The 24,604-nt window shown below is 41.7% G+C and overlaps 1 protein-coding gene across 2 annotated transcripts in view; it reads left to right on the plus strand.

Annotated features, from left to right (window-relative positions):
* Window positions 1-8,625: 8,625 nt before the first annotated feature.
* The window catches only part of LOC134568168 (coagulation factor XIII B chain-like), a 62,219-nt gene continuing 46,240 nt past the window's right edge, over window positions 8,626-24,604 (plus strand). For both annotated transcript variants that reach the window (XM_063426524.1, XM_063426523.1), the window contains exons 1-2: window positions 8,626-8,761; window positions 22,263-22,436. In XM_063426524.1, the coding sequence (XP_063282594.1) occupies window positions 8,689-8,761; window positions 22,263-22,436 (247 nt within the window). In that variant the 5' untranslated portion in view covers window positions 8,626-8,688. The remainder of the gene's footprint in view (window positions 8,762-22,262; window positions 22,437-24,604) is intronic.

Raw genomic sequence — 24,604 nt, forward strand, 5'->3', positions numbered from 1 at the left:
GGAATCCAAACTCAAAGATTGCAGTTTATTGATAAGCCTTCTATGTGCAACAGTGTCAAAAGCCTTACTGAAATCTAGGTAAGCAATGTCTACTGCACCACCCTGATCTATAATTTTAGTTACTCAATCAAAAAAATCAATAAGATTAGTTTGGCATGATCTCCCTGAAGTAAACCCATGTTGTCTCTGATCTTGAAATCCATGTGTTTTTAGATGTTCAGCAATCCTATCCTTTAACATAGTTTCCATCACTTTCCCCACTACTGAAGTAAGGCTTACTGGCCTATAGTTGCCCGACTCCTCCCTATTACCTTTCTTGTGAATAGGCACAACATTTGCTAACTTCCGCAAACTACAAATCGACCAGGGATTCAGCTTGTATCACTAGAACATAAGCATACAACATAACATAGTGTAATACAGTTAGATTAAAATATTCATTTTATCTTTCAAGGTTGCACTCACAAGTTGATGGATTTTTTCAAGCCCTCAGGTTGCCTCCCCTGTAGTTTGGGGGGTTCCTTCTTTTGTCTGGTTGCCACGCCAACTCCAAATTTAGGAAGTCCACACACTCCCAATGGTTGGTAAAAAAAGGAAATTTATTGGCTTTTAAAAGTATAAAAATCAAATCATAAAATGATACTACTGGTCCTACGCGTTTCGTCTCCCTTGGGAAACTTCCTCAGGGACCAAGTATCAAATTTCAGTTAAAACACACAATTTACATACACTGTCAAAACATCAAGTGTACAAATAAGCCTCTTATTTGTACACTTGATGTTTTGACAGTGTATGTAAATTGTGTGTTTTAACTGAAATTTGATACTTGGTCCCTGAGGAAGTTTCCCAAGGGAGACGAAACGCGTAGGACCAGTAGTATCATTTTATGATTTGATTTTTATACTTTTAAAAGCCAATACATTTCCTTTTTTTACCAACCATTGGGAGTGTGTGGACTTCCTAAATTTGGAGTTGGCGTGGCAACCAGACAAAAGAAGGAACCCCCCAAACTACAGGGGAGGCAACCTGAGGGCTTGAAAAAATCCATCAACTTGTGAGTGCAACCTTGAAAGATAAAATGAATATTTTAATCTAACTGTATTACACTATGTTATGTTGTATGCTTATGTTCTAGTGATACAAGCTGAATCCCTGGTCGATTTGTAGTTTGCAATAGTTGTATATGGTCACCAAGTTGGGAGGTGACTAGAGGGAAGCAAGTATCCGAAAAAAGCTAAGTTTTTACTGATATTTTCCACGGGTGAATAGGTGGAAGCTATAATTTGCTAACTTCCAATCTTCTGGGACTACTCCTGTTAACAATGATTGGTTAAATAAATCTGTTAATGGTTTTGCTAGCACACCACTAAGCTCTTTTAATAGCTTTGGGTGTATTCCATCAGGTCCCATTGACTTATTTGTCTTTACTTTTGACAGTTGAAATAGAACCTCTTCCTCTGTAAACTCACGTGTAATAAAGGACTCATTTATCCTTTTTCTTAACTGAGGTCCCTTTTCTTTCATTTTCATCTGTAAATACCAAGCAAAAATATTCATTGAGGCAGTCAGCTAGACCTTTATCCTCATCTACATACCTTCCTTCTTTTGTTTTTAATCTAACTAATCCTTGTTTTACTTTTCTTTTCTCATTTATGTATCTAAAAAAAGTTTTGTCCCCCTTTTTACTGACTGTGCTATTTTCTCTTCTGTGTGTGATTTGGAAGCTCTTATAACTTGCTTAGCCTCTTTCTGCCTAATCTTATAGGTCATTCTGTCTTCCTCACTCTGTTTTTTTTTATAATTACTAAATGCTAACTTTTTGATTTTTACTATTTTTGCCACATCTGCGGAGTACCACAGTGGTTTCTTGAATTTTTTGCTTTTACTGACAAGCCTAATGCAATTTTCTGTTGCCTTCCGTAGTGCAACTTTTAAATAATCCCATTTCTCTTGGACTCCATTTAAATTGCTCCAGTCTGATAATGACTCATTTACACATATTCTAATTTTAGAAAAGTCTGTTTTTCTAAAGTCTAAAACTTTTGTTTTTGTGTGGTGTGACTCAGTCACTTTTCTTATATTAAACCACACTGACTGATGATCACTGGATCCTAAACTTTCACCTACAGTAATATCTGATACCAAATCTCCATTTGTTAACACTAAATCTAGTATGGCCTCTTTACGAGTTGGCTCCTCAACGACTTGTTTTAGAGACAATCCCAGTAGGGAGTTTAGAATATGTGTGCTCCTGGCACAAGTAGTTATTTTTGTTTTCCAATTTACATCAGGAAGATTAAAGTCACCCATGATGATAACTTCCCCCTTCATTGTCATTTTAGCTATTTCTTCAACTAGTAGATTATCTAACTCTTCAATTTGTCCTGGGGGCCTATAAATCACACCTACACGAGTTACTGTGTGATTACCAAATTCTAACGTAACCCAAACGGACTTTATGTTCGCCTCAATAACCTTTATTAGGCTAGATTTTATGCTATCCTTCACATACAGGGCCACCCCTCCCCCTTTCTTGCCTTCCCTGTCTTTTCTATATAAAGAGTACCCTGGTATTGTTATGTCCCAGTCATTTTTCTCATTATACCATGTCTCAGTAACAGCGACTAAATCTACACTATCAGTTGCCATTATTGCCACAAGTTCATGGATCTTATTCCCTAGACTGCGAGCATTTGTAGACATGACTCTAAGCTTATCATTTTTTAACACACTTGCTACAGGCACTTTCTGTCCTTGTTTTGGGGGACAATAGGATTGATGTTTTATCACCCTTTCCCCTCCTCCCCCCCCCATCCCCCTCCTAGTTTAAATACATCCTAGCAAAACCTCTGAACTGCTCACTGAGAACATTTGTTCCCTTTTGATCCATTCCAAACAGAGCTACCATGAGTAAGAAAGCCAAATCCTTGCTCCCGACACCATTCACCAAGCCACAAGTTAAAGTCCCTAATACGCATCCGCCTGTCATTCTGAGTGTTATGCACAGGCAGAACTTCAGAGAATGACAGTGTGGAAGCAACCTGCCGTATATCATTGGCAAAAACACTAAAAACTTCCTTAACCTCTGAAACCTCATTGCAAGCCAAGTCATTTGTCCCTAAAAGTACATCCAATTCCCCTTCCTGCTTTGCTTGCTTAACAATATTACAGATACGTCTCCTGTGCCTGTGAGCAGTAGCTCCGGGAAGACACCTCACAAGACCACCATTGTCCATCTCCACACCTCTTATGATGGAATCCCCCAACAACAACTGCTTTCTATTAGGCCTCACCATAGTCTTCAAGCCTCTCTGCACAACACCAGTAGCCTCAATGCCTCTCTCCACAACACCACTAGCCTCAATGCCTCTCTCAACAACACCACTAGCCTCAATGCCTCTCTCAACAACACCACTAGCCTCAGTGCCTCTCGCCACAACACCTCTAGCCTCAGTGCCTCTCTCCACAACACCTCTAGCCTCAGTGCCTCTCTCCACAACACCTCTAGCCTCAGTGCCTCTCTACACAACACCACTACCCTCAGTGCCTGTCTCCACATGACACCATTACACTCTGAAAGTGCAGAAAATTAATTATGTAGAGCAACAGACTGTGCAATATGCCTTTTATCCACAACTCTAAGTCTACCAGATCCTACAGTAATCCATCTGCCATTCCTAGTATGTCTCTGCGGCAGCGGCTTTGCAGCAGTTCCAGCCTTAGTTTGTTTACCAGATAAGTTACAAATCTCAGACTTCAGAAATACAATCTCCTGCCGCAAAATAGAGAACTGTCTACAGATTAGACAACAACCAAACCTCCAAAAAGTGGAACGCGAAAAAATGCATAGCAACTATTACACTGAACTAAGTCTGCCATTCCAATGAGGTAAATAATTTAAATCAAAGAATCTTAACTTTTTATTTATCCTCCTGAATACCTCAGATTACCTCCAGTTTATCTCCAACCACACACACTTAGAAGCAACTCTCTCCAGAATATCTCCAACCACACACACTTAGAAGCAACTCTCTCCAGAATATCTCCAACCACACACACTTAGAAGCAACTCTCTCCAGAATATCTCCAACCACACACACTTAGAAGCAACTCTCTCCAGAATATATCCAACCACATACACTTAGAAGCAACACTTAGATGAAGCAAACAAGCGATATTAGCCAAGCTAATGACAACAACCCTTATATACCCCTAAAATCACCTCCCACTAGGAATGTTTAACACCTGGGTAGGCCTCTGGTTATTTGCAAACAATAGCTAATTTAAACAGCAATCAATAGCAAGTAGCTAACTAATCAAATCAAATGCCTTATAATTACCAACAGGAAATCAAACCTTGTGCAATCAGTAACCTTTTCCTACAGATGAATCTTACCAACAGGAAATCAAACCTTGTGCAATCAGTAACCATGTTAGTTTATGCCAGGAAATTATCAGATAATATTTTATGCCAGGAAATGTAAGTTGATGTAACAGAAATTCTTTGAAATATTTATCTTAGAAATGCTCATCAGTATTAAGCAATACATGTCCTGGTTAGTGCTAATTCCTGTTTTATTTCTAGGTATATTTGCAAATTTTGCAACACTGACCTGCTTTTTGTGTTGAGCAACCCCACCTATTCACAGATAGGGTCCTCATAACAAGTATTTTGAGTGACATGTTAATTATAGGAGAGTTGCTTGGAACAGTTAACACAATAAGCATCCATTAACACATACTATGTGGACAAAAGTATTGGGACACAATTCTCAAGTATTGAATTCAGATGTTTCAATCAGACCAATTGCCCCGGGTGTATAAAATCAAGCACCTAACTATGCAGACTGCATTTGCAAACATTTTTGAGAAAAAAATGGTTGTTCTGAAGATGGTACTATTATAAAATGTCACCTTTGCAATAATTTAGTTCATGAAATTTCACCCGCTTGATATTCCTTGGTCAACTGTAAGTGGTGTTATTGGAAAGTGGAACCATTAAGGAACAGCAGTAACTCAGCCATGAAGTGGAAGACCACGTAAAGTCACAGAGCAGAGTCACCAAGCGCTGAGGCACATGGTGCAAAAAAGTCACCAACAATTTGCTGATTCCATAGCCGAAGAGTTCAAAATTTCCACTGGCATTATCAGCAAAAAAAAAAAAAAACTGTGTGGCGAGAGCTTTATGGAATGGCCAAGCAGCTGCATGCAAGCCTCACATCAATGCCAAGTGTTGGATTGAGTGTTATAAAGTGCTCCACCACTAGACTGTGGAGCAGAGGTAATGTTCTGTGGAGTGACGAATCACGTTTCTCTGTTTGGAGGTCTGATGGGCAAATCTGGGTTTGGCAAATGCCAGGAGCACGTTACCTGTCTAACTGTGTTGTGCCAGCTGTAAAGTTTGGTGGAGATGGGATAATGGTATGGGGCTGTTTTGGGGGTTGGGCTAGGCCCCTTACTACCAGTGTAAGGAAATCTTAATGCTACAGCATTTTGGACAATGCCTTTGCTTCCAACTTTGTGAGAACAGTTTGACGAAGGCCTTTTTATATTCCAGCATAACTGTGCCCAAGTGAATAGAGCAAGGTCCATAAAGACATGGTTGGACCTTACCTCCCATGTTAAATTTAGGTTAGGATCAACCAGTATAGTAATAGTTATTTTTCACCTTAAAGGACCACTATAGTGCCAGGAAAACAAACTTGTTTTCCTGGCACTATAGTGCCCTGAGGGTGCCCCCACCCTCGAGGTCCCACTCCCGCCAGGCTGAAGTTGGAGGAAGGAGGTTGAAATCTTACCTTTCTCCAGCGCCAGGCTCCCTCGGCGCTGGGGACTCTCCTCCTCCTTCCGACGTCATCGGCTAAATGCGAATGCGCGGCAAGAGCCGCGCGCGCATTCAGCCAGTCCATAGGAAAGCATTCTCAATGCTTTCCTATGGACGCTGGAGTCTTCTCACTGTGAAAATCACAGTGAGAAGCGCGGAAGCGCCTCTAGCGGCTGTCAATGACACAGCCACTAGAGGCTGGATTAACCCTATTGTAAACATAGCAGTTTCTATGAAACTGCTATGTTTACAGCAGGCAGGGTTAATCCTAGATGGACCTGGCACCCAGACCACTTCATTGAGCTGAAGTGGTCTGGGTGCCTATAGTGGTCCTTTAACACAGTAGCATAATGGCTGTTGTGATAATTTTGTCAGATATGTCCTGGCACCCTCCCAATTTAAGTAGACACACATTTAAGAAGAGTTTGACAACTTACCAGCAGTCCATTAGGCACCATGCAACTCTTTCTCTGGAAGAAAGCAAATGTCAGCAGAGCACTCTGTCAATAAACTAAGCTCCTCACCATCTTAAATTGTTTGACTATTCACACTGCGATAGCATTGTGATAGCAGGGTTCTTGGCGTGTTCTTTTAAGTAAAGCACCAAAATTCCTTCCATATCCAGCTGATACTGCAATAAAAACTATTGCTGTAGCGGCTACAGACACCAAGACTACTTCATATCAACAAAGTTGCCTGGGTACAGTGTAGTCCTGCAATGTAAAACATTGCCATTTTGTAGATACGGCATTGTTTACATTGCATGCAAGACTACACACACCTCCAGTGGCTGTTTTCCTGAAAGCCGCTAGAGGGTGCTATGGAGGTGTCAAACATCTTCTGATGCTGTTCATAGGGAAGCATTGGATTCAATGCCTGTGGGACAACATCACCAGAGAAGGTTAAGTTGGCTGCACGGAAAGAGTCATGGAGCTGGAGAAAAGAAAACCTCTTTTTTTCCATTTTTCTTAAAATTACATTTAGGGGGCCCTGAATCTAATTTGGGAATGAAACACTATATAGTGTAAGGAATTTAATTGTGAGTTTTGTCCATTATCACTTGTGGCGTTGATTGCCACTTGATTGCTTGTGTGGAGGTGTCCATAGGGATGTCAGAGCACCTGCATGATACAAAAATGGGATCAAAGCATATATTGATTTTGTGCTTGCTCCATAAATTGCCATAGGCACCTATTGCACATCTCACAAAATTATGCCTACATTCATCAGGACGCTTTGCAAGTCGCCAAAGATTGTTTGTTTCATTTATATAATTTGATTGTATTGGAATTCCATCACCATTATAAAAATGATATTGCTTATGTATTAAAGAGACACAAAGTGTTGATAGCTAAACAACTGATTTGTATGATGCCAAATCAAAGAAGTATGGTACTAACTAAATGCGGGACCATTGAAAAGTTACCTCTTGCAATGAGCTGACACTCGTATGGCTAGGATCACTTAAACACTTAAACTGATTCTTGTAAAATAGAAGTGTTCCTATTACAATTAGAGCAAATTATCTTTTCCCTATACAAAACAAAAACGTTTACATTCTGCTTTTTACCTAGATAGATCCAAACACATTATTGGTTTAAACACAAAACTGGGAATTGAACAAGACGTTAGGCAATGTTAGGCTAAAATAGCCAAGCTAGAAAAAACTGGGAGGATACTGTATATGGAGTCCTCTCCATATCTCAAACTATGTACAATGTTAGACGTTAAAAAGTGGATGTTCCAAGTAAGCCATAGAACCACTATAGAATAGTGTTCATTGGACCTCCAGTGCTCAAGCAACACGCAGAACTCTTATGCATGGAGTGTAGAGTCCACTGGATACTTTCTCTCACCACCTTTCAGTGAGATGGGAATTTAATACTGTTTGGGGTGTCCACTGGTCTCTGTGTAAACCAGAGGAAAGCCATGCAAGCCTATCCTTTCCCTTCACTCCATTGTTGGGATTGTGTGGCTAATAATACTACCCAAAGCTTCCAGGACTATTAGTAATGTCATCATCTACTATGGATTTCTGTTAATGGAAATATACATCTGTTATGCAGGGAGAAAAGAAAAACAGTAAAAACATCAATTTCAAAATAAAATAACTCCATAACTCACAAAATCAAATTTCCAATGGATGGTGTATGTGAAAACAAAAGAAATATGCAGTAATCATCTTGCTCTGCATTATTAACTCTTCATGCCCTCTAAGAGAGTTAGGTGAGTGGGAGAGCATGCACAGTCTCATCCTGTTTATATAAGGTCCAGGTGACCCCAAACCATAGCAGGCCAATATCTAGGAAATGGTGGCGAGATTCGGAGTCAGTCATGGATTGCCTCCATGCTCCATGCACTAATCTTCACAACGCCACATGTGGTCCTGGAACACCCACACTTTGTATTATAAACCCCTCACCTCTTGTGTGGGAAGGATATGGTTCTACCGTTGCTTACAGTTTGCCCTGCAACGCTAAAGGCCCTATCTCACAGCCTAGGATTTGGGGTGGATGAGGGGTGCAGTACGTCCATTTCATATAGTACTCATCCACCACACACACTTAGGGATTAAAGTTTTAAAGTGGGGGTGCAATGCTATTTATGTGATATTGGATTATAAGAAGGGAGTAGCAGTTAGAGACTTTTTTTTTTGTATCTATTACTAGAATATTACGACAGATACTGACAATAAAACTGACAATAAAAAGGTTGTCTACTGTCGGTAAGTGTTGTGTAAATATCTCCTGGGGGTGGAGTTTGTAGCTGTTTAAAAAACTTATCTTAGAGAACAGAGTAGAATAACAGCAGGACAGGGACTCTGTGAACATCACAAATTTCTCACAAACTGAGCAAAGTTTACAATGAAGAAGCAGGAACTTTTGATTTTTATTGTCGTACATCTGGGAATTTGTACTGCTAGACTAGCACTTCCAGGTAAGAAATCTAAATTATATTTTGACCAGATTTATAACTCCATATACCTTCATAGTGACAAAAAATAACAGTAAACACATCCTAAATTTAAAACGTCTCCATAATAAGTGTAGGTTCTGCCATTTTGCATGTAATATACACAAATAATGAATAATAATACATTTTTGTTTCTTTAAAAACCATATATATCAGGTAAAGATAATGTTTTAAATGGCATGTTATGAATGTATTTTAATTTTCCATTAATCTTTCTGTATATTAATTACTGCACACAGATAATCATTTGAACACTTCTTTTATACAATATATTACAAATACAATAGTTATATTAATTATTTTCCTACCCTATACCCACGATTACATAAAGACATATTCTAGTCACCAATTTAATGGTTTGGTTGAATGTACATGGCTGGATTGGGAATCATGATAGTTAGATTTAGAACTGCTGGGTCAGGCTCTGCCTATGCTCCTCCCAATGGTGCGTGCACTTTAGACCTCCGCATAGGAAAGCATTATTCAATGCTTTCCTATGGAGATTCCGGCGATGCTGGAGGTCCTCGTGCATAACGTGAGGACGTCCAGCGTCATTTAAAACACTTTTAGTGTTTTAAGAACACGGAAGTCCCTCTAGTGGCTGTCTGATAGACAGCCACTACAGGAGGACTTAGCCCTACAAGGTAATTATTGCAGTTGATAAAAATAAAAATAAAAATGCAATAATTACACTTGCAGGATTAAGGATGATGGGAGTTGGCACCCAGACCACTCCAATGGGAAGAAGTGGTCTGGGTGCCTGGAGTGTATTTTTAATGTAGTGGTTCTAATGTCTATAGTCAGTCCTTGCAGGCTTTTCAATGTAAACACTGCCTTTTCAGATAAAAAGCAGTGTTTACATTGGTGCCTTGAAACACCTCTTGTGGTAGTCACTCCAGACTCTAGAGGTGCTTCTTAGTTGAACTGATACTCCAGACACCAAAACAACTTAATCTAAATGAAGTTGTTATGCTGCCAGAAGGACCGGGAGGCACTTTTACCTCAAGGGGTTAAACTGTTCTAAAACGGTTTTAAGCTCAAGGTTGCCTCCAGAGGCGATGTCCACTTCCCCTCTGGTGGCATGCGGCTTCTGAATTTTCAGATTAAGGAAGCACAGTGTGCTCTCCATTCACTAAACTGGCTTAGAAATAAATAAAACCTTTTGTAGTACTCTGTGAAGTAGTTGACTTGCTACAATACATGAATATAAGTAGCACTTAAAAATAATAAATACCTGCTGCGGCCATCACTACTAACTTAATGAAAAACTGGTGGAATGTAGTGAAAAGTGGGTATATATACCTCAAGCAGTTCCTATTTAAGCAAAAATGAATTATACCTATATTAACCATAGATTTAGACAACCGTACATACAAAAGTTGAAAAGTGTAGCAAAATACAAATAACAAATGTTACACAGTAGAGTCACTAGAAACAAAGTATTGATGCACTAAGAATATAATTGATTTAAAGGAGCACTCTAGGGTCAGGAACACAAACATGTATTCCTGACACTATAGTGTTAAAACCACTATCTAGCCCCCTTGGTCCCCTTTGCCTCCCTAAAGATAGTAAAAAAAAAAATCTTACTTGTATACAAGTCTGAAGCTGCTGCCTCTGCCTGTGAACTTCCTCTGGTATCATCAGAAGTGGTGGCCTGATCCAATCACAATGCTTCCCAATAGGATTGGCTGAGACTGACAAAGAGGCAGATCAGGGGCACAATTCAAACACAGCCCTGGCCAATCAGCATCTCCTCATAGAGATTAATTGAATCAATTAATCTCTATGAGGAAAGTTCAGTGTCTGCATGCAGAGGGAGGAGACACTGAATGTTTGGATGCATTTTGGCCATGATCCAGGAAGGATCTCTAACAGCCATCTCTGAAAAGACAGTGTTTACAGCAAAAAGCCTGAAGGTAATGATTCTACTCACCAGAACAAATTCAATAAGCTGAAGTTGTTCTGATGACTATAGTGTCCCTTTCAGGCAAAGTGATCTTGAAGACGGTTTCTCCCTAATGTTATAGACTCCTGAGAATGAGATTTCTATAACCTAGATCACTGCTTCCAAATTGCTGGTAGATTAATTATCTCAGCTAACAGCAAGAACTAAACAGCCTCCAAAGCACCAGTAGCCACCCTTCTCCTCTACTAGATCACCCCCCAATAGCCCTTTTTTGAATCTAACACACATGCATGAATGCAAAACAAGTAAGAGGTGCAGAGGAAGTGGAGGTAAGCCCGACGCGTTTTGGCACAGGGGAATGCGCATTGGTCCTTCCCCCAGATGAAGGCACATTCCCCATGCCAAAACGCACGTCTGGCTTACTTCCACTCATTCTGAACCTCTCACTTGTTTTGCACTCATGCATGTCTGTTAGATTCAAATAAGGACTATTTTACACCCCCCTATACAGTACAGAGAAAGTTATGCAATACAGAGAGCTGAACATAATACAGAGATGCTCATATAATAAAACAAGCTGGACACAACATAAGGATATCTATAAAATACATAGAGCTGAGCACAATACAGAGATAAACATACACAAACACAGCTTAGAAAAAAAAGATATAATACACAGAGCTCGGCACAACACAAATACACCTATACAATACACAGAGCTGGGTAGACTACATATATATAAACAGAAATAAAGAGATGCACTCCAAGGACTTGGTAGATGAAAAAAGGGGCAGTTTATTCCAATAGGTATAGCATTAAAAAATAGCCGATGTTTCGACCCGTTCGGGTCTTTCTCAAGGACCTTGAGAAAGACCCGAACGGGTCGAAACGTCGGCTATTTTTTAATGCTATACCTATTGGAATAAACTGCCCCTTTTTTCATCTACCAAGTCCTTGGAGTGCATCTCTTTATTTCTGTTTATATATTTTCAACGTGGGATTGCACCCAGGCTACATTGAACTATACACATGAAAGGGTGAGTGCCAAGAAACACTGTTTGTATGTATATATATATATATATATATATATATCAGGTAGAGCTGAGTAAAATACAGAGAGAACACACAGAGCTGGGAACAATATGGTAACTACCCCACACAGAAAGGATCACTGTTATGGTTTACACAAAGCTGCAATACAAAGATCCCCACACAGTACATGTTCCTTCCTGTATCATGCTCCAGTTGTCTCTTTCTATCTTCCTAGCCCTCTCTTAGCTCTCGTTCTCATGATCTTATCTTCATTAGTGCTCCTGCGATGATAACTTTAGCTTTCTATTAAAGGGACACTCCAGGCACCCAGACCACTTCTGCCCATTGGAGTGGTCTGGGAGAAAAACTCCCACTACCCTTAACCCTGCAAGTGTAATTATTGCAGCTACTAGAGGGCACTTCCTGCATCATAGCACAGAAAACCTGTGCCAGAGCGTCGCTGGACGTCCTCACGCTGTGTGAGGACCTCTAGCGTCGCTCAATTCCCCATAAGAAAGCATTGAAAAGCATTTTCAATGCTATCCTATGGGGAGTTCTAATGCACATGCGCGGCAATTAGGTCTCCCCAGCCGGTGGGCGGGATCAGTCACGCCCACCGGCCGACGTAAAGACTGGGAGGAGCAGCGGCAAGAAGAAACCACCGCCGAGGGATATCAGCGGGGTCTCAGGTAAGTGACCTGAAGGGATTTTCACCCCTTCAGCAACCGGGGATGGGGGGTGGGAGGGAGAGGGGACCTGCAGTGCCAGGAAAACTGGAGTTTCCCTTTAAATATTGCTGCTGTTATGAAACATGCAGCTACTCCATTAGGTCTGTGCACACAGTGTGCATATGGCTAAAGCATCATGATACTGATAGACTCCAAATATGTCAGCTACTCATGACTCTCAGCACACAGTCTACAGAGGGTAACGCAGCAGGATACTGACATACTCCTTATTAACTTTGCAGCTGGCAATACAATTAATTTCCGGTGGTAATATGGAGCCAAGAGGTAGCTAACATTACCAACATTCATTACGGTTTGAAACAGATTGAAATCAGAATCAGATCAGTCCTCAGAGTCACAGCCCCAGTCCTTTAGATTAAAGTGTCACCACTTTTCAACTAGCCAAGGCATGAGTCTTGCAGGTCTAAGCTGTAGAGTGACAGAGCACTTTAAAGAAGATGGTGGGTATATGCAGTAGGAGTTATATTTATTAATGGCAGACAGTACACTGCTCTGTGTAAGAAATGCCCCCCTCTCCTTGTCACCCCCCAGGCTTCCCTGGGTTTATTTATATATATTTAGTAAATATTTGAGCATATTACATTGCTTAATCATCCCTCAAACAGTCACATGGGCTATTGGGGGATAGAAAAAGTACGCACTTATATTTGGCAGGGGCCAGGATTTGCTGATGCTGTGCTCTCCCTGTGCTGCTTCTAAGATGGCTTGTACCAACCCCTTAAGTCTTTTTCCTCAAACTGTTATTCAATAAACATTTCAGCGTGGTACATGTAACTGACAATGTTTTCCAAAACTAAAATTATCAAGCTCACCTTATTTTATTTTAAATATCAAGGTTTTGTATCCAGGTAAACCCAGCCCAGACTGGTCTGTACTTTATAAATATGCTCAATCATGTTGCATACTGGCTCCATTGTCCTGTCTTTCACTTGTTAGTGAATAAACAAAATGTTGTTTTTTTAATATAAATCACTGTTTCAAAGTCACCTTATCAATTTCTGTCTGGCTGCATATATGATGTTGAAATATGTCATGAAAAAAAGGGTTACAACATGTCTTTATTTTCAGCAGACTGTGCAAATAGTCTGTTTACATGTCTGTAAGGGCACGGTGTACATTAGTGTAGTTGTTTACAAATTAAACTGCATATTTGTCCAGGGAAGTACACATATATGTACACAGGCACACACAGACAGATGCAATCAAAGAGATACACTCACACACAAATCCACGTGCATACTGACACACACTATAACCCATACAAATGCACAGATAGATACAGTGACACATTGACACATACAGAAATAAAGAAAGAAAACAGATTCCAGCAACATTCTTGTGGGCTCTGGGATGGCTACACTGGTTGCACCATGACTATTTTATTCCTCATCTTTTCTGTGATGGGACTGTCCAAGCAAGCCTGGGACACTTTGGGACTATATCATTGGGCTGAGGCACAGTTCAATAAGTTTATTTACAAGGCACACGTGCTTCAGTTTTTTGTTTTAAAGGGACACTATAGTCACAACAAAGAAAACAGTTTAAAGGGACACTCTAGGCAGCTTAACAAGTTAAGCTTAAGCCTGCATGAAAGCAAAATGTTTTCATTTTCAATCAGATGTAACTTACTTTAAAAGTTTTTATCTCCTGATCTATCATTTGAACTTAAATTACATACAGGAGGCTCCTTCAGGGTCTAACAAGCTATTAACAGAGCAGGATATAAGAACTGTTAAGTTAAACAGAATTTGCAGTAAATGAGGTGTAAACATTAGATGGCTCTTTACAGGAAGAGTTTAGAAAGGCTGTGCAAGTCACATGCAAACAGGTGTTACTAGGACTGCAAAGTGATGGAACTCCTAAATGGCAGAGAATTGAGCAGTGAAACTGCAGGGGCATGATCTATACACCAAAACTGCTTCATTAAGCTCAAGTTGTTTTGGAACTATAGTGTCCTTTTAAGATCATCAACAACTTATAATGGTCATGTGTATTTGAATCCTTACTATAAACAGATGCATACTTTTGGGCAAATGTACTTATTAAAGCTGGCAAATGACGCTGACGCGGACTTGAACCTCTGGCAGCAATGTGCTTTAACTTTGTACGTACAGCTTTTCAAACATTAAAATAAAATAATAATAATATTACATTGTAATTACTACACCACTAGCTTGTCATTCATGTATAGAAATTGCTAAATCATATTTAATTTCATTAAAACAAACTAGTTGCTGATGTTTTGGTAGACTGTATGTCAGTGGTGTATCCTGGTTTTGTGCTGCCCTAGGCAGGACAAAACCCAGGTGCCCCCCTCCCTCCTCACCCAACCCTTCCCCCCACCCCGCCTTCTAAATACACACACACACACACATTCACTGACAGATACGCATACACTAGCTAACAAAAACACACACTCACTAACAGACACACAACCTACTCACAGGCAAACACACTCACACTTACAGATACACACACACTCACTAACAGACACACACACACACACACTCACACTAACAGGCAAACACACACACACTGACACACACACACTAACAGACACGCTCACTCACTAACAGACACACTCACTCACTAGCAGACACACACACTCACTAACAGACACACACACGCACACTAACAGACACACACACTAACAGACACACTCACTCACTAGCAGACACACACACACACTCACTCACTAGCAGACACACACACACTCACTAACAGACACACACACACAGTCAGAGACACACACACACACTCACTAACAGACACACACACTCACACAGTCAGAGACACACACACACTCACTAACAGACACACACACTCACACAGTCAGAGACACTCACTAACAGACACACACACTCACACGTCAGAGACACACACACACTCACTAACAGACACACACACTCACACAGTCAGAGACACACACACACTCACTAACAGACACACACACTCACACAGTCAGAGACACACACACTCACACTAACAGGCAAACACACTCACAGTCAGAGGCACACACAGTCAGACACACACACACACACTAACACATTTTTTATTTTATTTACCCCCCCCCCAGCCTCCTTACCTTTGGGAATGCTGGGGGGGGGGTCTCTTTCTCCCTGGTGGTCCAGTGGCTGCTGAGCGGGCGGCATTGGCGGGTGGGCAGCTGGCGAGAGAGAGCTCCCCCTGAGCTGTCTGCTCAGCTCCCTCGCGCGCCGCTGTGTGAGGCTGGGAGCCGGAATATGACATCATATTCCGGCTCCCAGCCTCACTCTGCGGCGCGCGAGGGAGCTGAGCAGACAGCTCAGAGGAAGTGCTCCCTCGCCAGCCGCCCGCCCGCCAATGCCGCCCGCCTGACCGGCATGTCTGTTAGCCACAAGGCTAACAAGACATTTGCCTTGGGCATTTGGGGGCGGCGTTTTTTGCCGCCCCCTGGAAAATGCCGCCCAAGGCAAATGCCTTGTTTGCCTCGCGGCTAATACGCCCCTGCTGTATGTACCCTCTCCTAATGCATAATTGAGAAAAGACTTTCTAAGTGAATTAACTGAATTCACCTAGAAAGTGAGGCAGCTCAATGAGAAGTTGCAAGGAAATTGCCTTCCTCTGAAATTTAGCTACACTGAACTAACCAAACAAGAAGGTAACAGGACTAGTTGTCTGATTGAAAGCCAGAGGGGGTGTAACAAGCTGAAAGGGACACAATAGGCACCCAGACCATTTCAGCTCCTTGAAGTGATCTGCGTGCAGTGTCCCTGTCCCCCTTACCCTGGAAAGGTAATTATTGTTGTTTTTTATAAACTGCAATAATTACCTTTCAGGGTTAACTCCTCCTCTAGTGGCTGTCTACCACATCATTAGGCAACGTTTGGTCATCTAACTCAGTGTTTCCCAACCCAGTCCTCAAGGCACACCTACCAGTCCAGGATTTAAGGATTACCCAGTTTTGTCTAAGGTGTTTTTAGAAAAGAAAGAAAAAACACCATAGACAAAACTGGGTAATCCTTAAATCCTGGACTGGTAGGTGTGCCTTGAGGACTGGGTTGGGAAACACTGATCTAACTGATGCTGGACATCCTCACGCTATGCATGAGGACTTCCAGCATTACTGGAATCCCCATAGGAAAGCATTGAATGCTTTCCTATGGGGAAATCCTAATGCGAGTGTGGCAATTGCCGCACATGCACATTTGGTCTCCCCACCAGTTGACATCGGCAGACATGAGCCAGTGCCACCACTGGACCCAGGAAAGTGACAGAAGGGTTTTTTAAACCCTTCTGCACCGTGTGGTGGGAGGTGGGCACTATAGGGAGCTATAGTGCCAGGAAAATGTATTTATTTTTCTGGCACTATTGTTTCCCTTTAATTCATAAAAGTGCCAATTTCTACTTAAATCTACACTTTTTGTAAAATGAAAAGAGAACACACTTCATACAAGCTGAAGTGCTTTAGGGGTCTCCCTCTAGCTTTTTAGTAAAAATCCTCAGAGTTTAGATCATCTGCCTGCATCAAGAACTTGGCCAGTCAAAAGCCCCCCATTTTGGTCTATAAACAGCTGGACAAGTTTAAACTAGGACTGAAAATGCATTTTTATTTAATTCTTAATTTAAGAGTTCTTATACGTTATTCTAATCCAGAGCCCTTTACAAAATTATAGCAATTACTCCTATTTATCAAACACAATCGGCAACACTCTACTGGATGGATACAGACTTACAATAGTTGTTTATCTTACTGCCTTTGGCAAGTTAGAAATGGGAAAATCTCTAAGCAACACACAAAGGTAGCATGCACTCATTTCTTAGTCGTCAATATACCGTATATACTCGAGTATAAGCCGAGGTTTTCAGCACATTTTTTGTGCTGAAAAACCCCAACTCGGCTTATACTCGAGTCAATGTCTGTATTATGGCAACTTATATTGCCATAATACAGACAGGGGGCTGGCAGAGAGCGCTTACCTCTCCTGCAGCTCCTGTCAGCTCCCTCTGCAAGTCCCAGTGTAAGTCTCGCGAGAGCCGCGGGGTCATAGCGCGGCTCTCGTGAGACTTACACTGGGAGCTGACAGAGGTGCTGACCGGACCAGTGCGGAGGAGAAGGGAGCTGACAGGAGCTGCAGGAGAGGTAAGTCAACACTCTCTGCCAGCCCCCCTCCACTAAACTGCCAATGCCACTGGACCACCAGGGAGTGAGAGCCTCCCTCCCTGCCATGTATCAAGCAGGGAGGGGGGACGAAAAAAAATATAAATATAAATAATAATAAATAAATAAATATATATATATTTTAAAAATAATAATCATAAAAAAATAAAATAATTACAAAAAATAATAATAAAAATGCCCACGCCCCACCAAGGCTCTGCAACACACACACACACACACACACACACACACACACACTGCACTCATACACACTGCACTCATACACACTGCACTCATACACACACACACACTGCACTCATACACACTCACACTGCACTCATACACACTCACACTGCACTCATACACACACTGCACTCATACACACTGCACTCATACACACACTGCACTCATACACACACACTGCATTCATTATATACACACACTGTAATAAATATTCAATTAATATAATTTTTTTAGGATCTAATTTTATTTAGAAATTTACCAGTAGCTGCTGCATTTCCCACCCTAGTCTTATCGAGTCAATACGTTTTCCCATTTTTGGGGGGTAAAATTAGGGGCCTCGGCTTATATTCGAGTTGGCTTATACTCGAGTATCTACGGTATCTGTTAATCCCAAACTACTTGTGTGTCTGCTCTGTGAGGTGAGAGGATGAATAGTGGTTTCCCTTCTGTACAAATTGTCAGTTCTGTCAGTTCTGCTCAGAGCAGAGGTTTCAGTTATGTGCAGTTAAGGTGTAAATATTCTATTATGAAAATTGCAAGCTGAACTAGGGAATCTCATCACAGAAAGATTAAAGGAACACTATAGTGCACTGTCAGGAATACAAACGTGTATTCCTGAAACTATAGTTTTTAAATAGCCATTTAGACAGCTGGCCCCCTGCTCCTTAGTTTAAAAAGGTGTAAAACGCATCTTTTATTTTAAGCGTCTGGTCACTTCTGACCCCGCCCCCACTCTGCCTCCTTGGCTGAGATCATCATATTTGATGATCTCAGCCAATCCAAAGCTTTCCCATAGTAAACTATTGGGAGGCTATTGTGCATTGTTCCAATCTGCATGTCCTCATACAGATGCATTAAATCAATGCATCTCTATGAGGAACGCTCAGCACCTCCATGCAGGGTGTGAAGTCGCTGGGCACTGACCCAGGAAGAACCTCTAGTGGTCCTCTGAGTAACTGTTACTAGAGGTGTTCCCAGGCAGGAATGTAAACACTTTTATCTGAAGGAAAGGGAGGGGCCAGCTGCGGTGAGAGAGACAATGTGAGTAAACTACTTTTTTATCTCCAACCTGAGGGAAGGCGGTCACCTAAACAGCCACTCCAGGACTATAGTATTAGGAATGCATGTTTGTATTCCTGACACTATAATGTTCCTTTAACCCTTTCTAGCTAGAAGTTAGTTGTTTGTATTAGCTTGTATTAGAAATGGCAATATCTGCCTGCAAATTTTGGTTTGACTGAATTGTGTAAATTCAGTCAAATGGAATTTGCAGGTGCTAGTTCTGCTGAATTATTATAGATTATAAGCATTTGGTTGTGTTTTTGTATAATTTGCATTTCAACTATTCAAATGCATTTGAACTAGCTGAAATTCAGTCTACATTTAGTTTTTTTTTTTTATATATATTCTTTATTTTTGTAGTGCTAGGATTACAACAGTGTCTGCATGGCCACAATAGCTATAGCAGACTCAATCACATGTAACAGATAAAAAAAACAGTTTAGTGGCGTAAATAAACTCAGCACATTTTGTTATATAAGGAGTCATGCGAATAAACATGAAGCTGTGTACTATTCAACTTTTCTGCCAAAACGAGCTTTTATTTATCGAATGATGATCTGTGAATTTGGTAGTATTGTAAATTTTGTATTTTGTTAAGTATGATGTTGCAGGGTTCTCAATCGCTGCTATAAGAGTGTGGTACCTGAGTTCCAGATAGTAAGTCGCGGTGTTGGAATGCGCCCTGTGTTATATATATATATAAGTGACAGGCTTGTCTAGACCATTTTTCTCACGATAGTGGTATGTATGCGTTATGTGATGTGACCGGGGTTGTTTATTCGAGCTTGGCTGCTTCGTGTTCTTATGTAGGTGTACCGCGTATTTGTCGCTAGTGCCTTCTGGTAATAGTAGGGAGTATTTTACTGTAAATCTCTGTCATGGAGGCCCATAGGCTGGTGGTTGTGCCATGCCGTGTCCGTGTCTGCGGGTGTCTGCGCCGGCCCAACGGTTGGTGTTGCATTTACATTATTGGTATACATAAGTGCACAATTGGACAAGGCGGCAAGGCTAATAAGTCTTGTTCATGTTAACTGTATCCGCAGTTGGCCATGTTGACCTTGCAATGTGGCTAAATATGGAGATTTGCATGTCATCTGTCTGTGCTAGCATATACCTTAGGGCTGTGTTTAGGAGACCTCCTTACTGACTATATATCTTCCCTAGCTAAGTCCTAGACCATACTGCCCCTTTTGGCTGGTATAAGACTGCCACTTCGTGTAAGCTTAAAAACATCTCTAGTATCCAATCAGGGCTACCTTAGTGCCCTATTAAAACAAAACAGAACAAAACAATAGGTACAACGTTGGTGGAGGACAGTGGCAGGAAGTTAGATGTTCAGACCGGTTTTCTGTGTAGTCTTAAGGGTAGAGTTATTATTGGTGGTGTGGGGCTGGTCCCGGTCCTCTGGCCTCCAATGTTAGAGTTATTGTTGGTGGTGTGGGGCTGGTCTCGGTCCTCTGGCCTCCAATGTTGCTAAGGTCGAGGGGGGTCCGGTTGGCTTGTGCCCATCTTTGCCAGTGGTGGTTTCTTGGTGCGATTAGTGCACAGTAAGGTTTGTCAGGGAATCGTGTCCATACGAGGTGGGGGGTGAGTCTATGGTTAAAAGTCTTAATGCAACTGGTCATTAGTCCTGTCCAGGGGTTTGTTGTAGTTCGGGTACCTGTCCCTTCAAGTGTCTGCTTGATGCCGGTTCACCCTTTGCGCCTTATAAGCGGTGGGAGGTGCAGCGTTTGTGGTTGCGGGTTGAAACGGTCTGACGTTTGCGACATCCCAGGTGTGACGGGACTTTGGCCTTTGTTCGGTTGTGACTTGGTCCTGTCTTGGCGGCAGGCCCAGTGCTGCCATTACTGAATCTATTTCTGAGGGGTCAGCGACCCGTGTTGTTGCGCCCTTGTGTGTAATAATTATGCTTCTGGGGAATGCCCAGCGGTATGGGATTGAGTTTTGGCGGAGAGTGGCTGTCAGAGGTTTGAAGAGGCTTCTCCATAGCAGCGTAGGCCTGGATAGGTCCCGGAAGAATGACAGGCTTGCAGTCTCAAAGAGGTGGGATGCTTTCCCTCTCACCGCCGCCATGAAGGCTGCTTGGCCTGTCCTTGTTTGAAATCGGAGGATAATATCTCTCGGGGTGTCCGCTGGGGCTCTGGCGGCCCTCGGGATTCGGTATATCCCGTCTGTAAGGGCCGTCTTCGCCTGCTGTGGTGTGAGTAGAAGGGCGAAGAGTCGTCCAATATATCCTTGTATGTCACCTTGGGTCACTGTTTCGGGAACCCCTCTTATCTTTACATTCCAGCTTCTGTGCCGGTCCTCTACCGCATCCAGGCGGTTGGTGAGCAGTGTCTGGGAGCGCTGCAGCTCTGCGTTTTGCACCTCTAATTGCATGCAGCGTGCGGTGAGGCCCTGCGAGTCTACTTCTGTTTTTTTCACTCGCCCCTCCACGGTGTGGATCTCTTCTCTTAGGATCGCCATGTCAGCCGCAAAGAGGGAGCGGATATTGCTTAGAAGGGCCTTTATGTCTCCCTTAGTGGAGGGCAATTCATTGTCTTCGTCCGAAGATATGTTGTATAGGCCCCCTGTACCGGGGAATTCATCTAGTTCGTCTAGGATTTGTTCTCCGGAGGAGGCTGATGCCGAGTCGCCATCTTGGTTTGGCGCGGGAGTTTCTGCGGCCTTGGCGGGTCAGAGGAGAAGTGCTCCGATATCACGGGTCCCCACCGGTTTTACGGCCCCCTGGTGTCTGGATTTCTTTCCCATCTCGTGGCGTTGTATTTTAGGTCGTTGTAGTTGAGTTAAACTCATGTAATTTGCGATTTACAGGCTTTTGGATGCGGAGCTCTGGTGATGCATGTCTGCTTTGGTCGGCTGTTGGCTCCGCCCCCCTATGAAACGTATTCTTGATGTCTAAGATTCAGTCTCCAGCTACCCATATCCAACACCGCTTATTTATGACAGTTTTATGGACTGCAAAGGCCTTCAGACAGATTTCAGTTGTACTTAACCCATTAACTTTTTCCAGTACCAAGACTCGATGTTGCTTACCTCTGCTTCCCCCAATGCCATCAGTCTACATTTAGTTTAAGGTATTTGAGTCATTATTGTGAAACTCACACAAGACATTGCTAAATTTTCTAATCAAATCCAGATTTTTTGACCTGAATGCACCCAGATGGTACATATTTATTTTATGGATTGGGGGCGTTCGGTCTTTGGCGAATAACTATATATATATAAGAGAGAACGCAAAAGTACAGCTCATTATATATTGAACCATTGTGCTGGTGCCTAGAGTATCCCTTTAATGTATTAAGACTCGTCTGGTTTCCTTTGTTCTAGATTGGAAATGCGATATAACTACACGTGATACCATTCAGCATTGGCCTTTCAAAAAGGATTACAAAGTCGATGATGTTGTGGAATCTGTTTGCATGGAAGGATACAGGCTGAAGGGTTTTAAATTAAGCCAATGTTATTCATATGGATGGGATCCTCCACTGCCCACTTGTGAAGGTAATTTAACAAATATTTAATTATTATTTTTGAGATTTCTCAATCAGTGCCATGCAAATGTTATTATTCCATTAGAATCTCCATCTTGCAAAATACTCAAGGTTATCAGTTAAAATGAAAAATACTGGGAATCCATATGAATTGTGCAATGTAGGTCAAATTAGCCAGGTTAAAAACGTAACTGCCTCGAAGATATTTTCAGTGCAGTTGATTTGGCCTAAAACTTGAAATTCACTTTGAATTCAATACACGTCACACTTTAGCAAATAACCTTATAAGATGAAAACTACACATTTGAGAAAAATACCAAACTTGTCCAGTGGCTTAAATTGTGCACATCAGATGTTAACAAATGACAAAGCACTGTTTAGCTCCATGACTGCATATGTGTAGTATTAAAGAAAAAAAATTATATTTTTTTTGTAATATAATTGCCTTCATTTTCTTATTAATTCATGTCTGCTGAAATTTTCAAAGGCATTACTTACCTACTTTTTATTCAAGTCATTTTCTTGCACCCATGACCGCATACCATGTTATCTGACCCAATGCTCACTACATTACCCTGGGTTCAGGACCAATGTGGCCTACTGGGAAATTTCAGTGTCCTGCATACCATCAGGACGGTTGCATCCAAAAGACTTCCGTCTGGGTGAACAGGCTGTGGGGCACAAACAATCAGATGACCGGCAGGAGGGGAGTTCACAGCACTACCCTACCAGCCAGTAACACTTTGAGAAAGACCCCTTAAGGGTTGAAACGTCAATTTGATGTCAATTTAAATATTTCTAATTAAAACCACATATTTACTTTGAAGTCCTGTAAGTGCATGTGTGTGTGTAGATTGGATTAGTCGTATTAGTCCAGTAGACAAGATGCCAAAATACCAGAGTATTGCAGTATGCAATGATACCTTTTTTTTATTAAATTAACATAATATTTCAAAGACAAGCTTTCAAGAGTTCTCCTCTCTTACTCAGGTCTGAAGCATTAATGATCAATCTGATAGAGTTTAATAATTAAAAACAACTGATGTTAGAGAGGGGGATGGAGGGGGGTGGGGGTCATAAATAGCAGAAAATGTGCCTGAAAGGTGCAGGTTGGCTGAGAATAGCCAGAAAAAGTAAATAAACAGAGCAGAGTCAATAAGCCTGTTGAAAAGAAAAATGGAAAAAAAAAAAAGAAAGAAAAAAAAACAGCAGAGCAGGACATGCAAGTGTAGCTGCATATATGTATGTATATAAATTGATCCATTAAAGGTTAAGCGAGAATATTGAAAAATAACTATATAAGACATTAAGATGGGTGTTTATATAAAGTTTTGTTAGTGTGTGAGAAAGCCAGAATCTACATTAAGTCCTTCATTTCTGGTGTTGAAATGTGTGATCATTTAAATCTCCAATGTCTTTCATTCATGAGAGTGTGTCAGAATTCTATCCTGACAACCAAGATAGTGTTTTATTTTATTACTGCAATGCCTGTTTCTCGCCTCTAGCGGCCTCCCTAGCCACTAGTCAATCCTCAGTCGCTCTTACCTGCTTCATATGATCTTCCAAGTCTGTTATAAAAGGCCACACCCAACTTATCACATGGCCTTTACATTGAGAGCCAGCCAGCAGCCCCACTGGACCCCAGGGAAAGGTAGGGAGGCTGGGGGATTAAATTTTTTTTTTAAAAATGTGAGTGTGTATGTTACTGTGTGTGTGTCTGTTACTGAGTGTGTTAGTTGTGTGTTATTTTGTGTGTCTGCTAGTGAGTGTCAGTGTTTGTGTGTCAGTATGTCAGGGTGGCGGTCCGGTGCCCGGAACCCAGGCGGGACGTGGACCGAGACCCATTATGCCTGATGTTAAGTAGGAGTCACACTGCGGAGGAGGATTAACAGGGTCCGGTGCAGGGTAACCGCACGCCCCCTGGTGTTGAGCACCAGCGTTTGTGCAGCCACATACCAAGACCCTGATTCAGCTTATGCGGATACCAGGAACTAGGAGCTTGGAAATTAAGCAGACCTCCCATGAGCTTAATAGGGAGGCTCTGCAGCAGGATTGTATCCAGTACTAGAAACAAGGCAAGACTAGAGATAGGCACCAAACATGAAAACAAGACAGAACTAATAGAACCCAGAGCCAGAGAAAGATAGTAAGCTAAACCCAGAACATATACACAAGACA

Source organism: Pelobates fuscus, chromosome 7 (assembly GCF_036172605.1).
Source record: "Pelobates fuscus isolate aPelFus1 chromosome 7, aPelFus1.pri, whole genome shotgun sequence".
Lineage (NCBI taxonomy): Eukaryota > Metazoa > Chordata > Amphibia > Anura > Pelobatidae > Pelobates > Pelobates fuscus.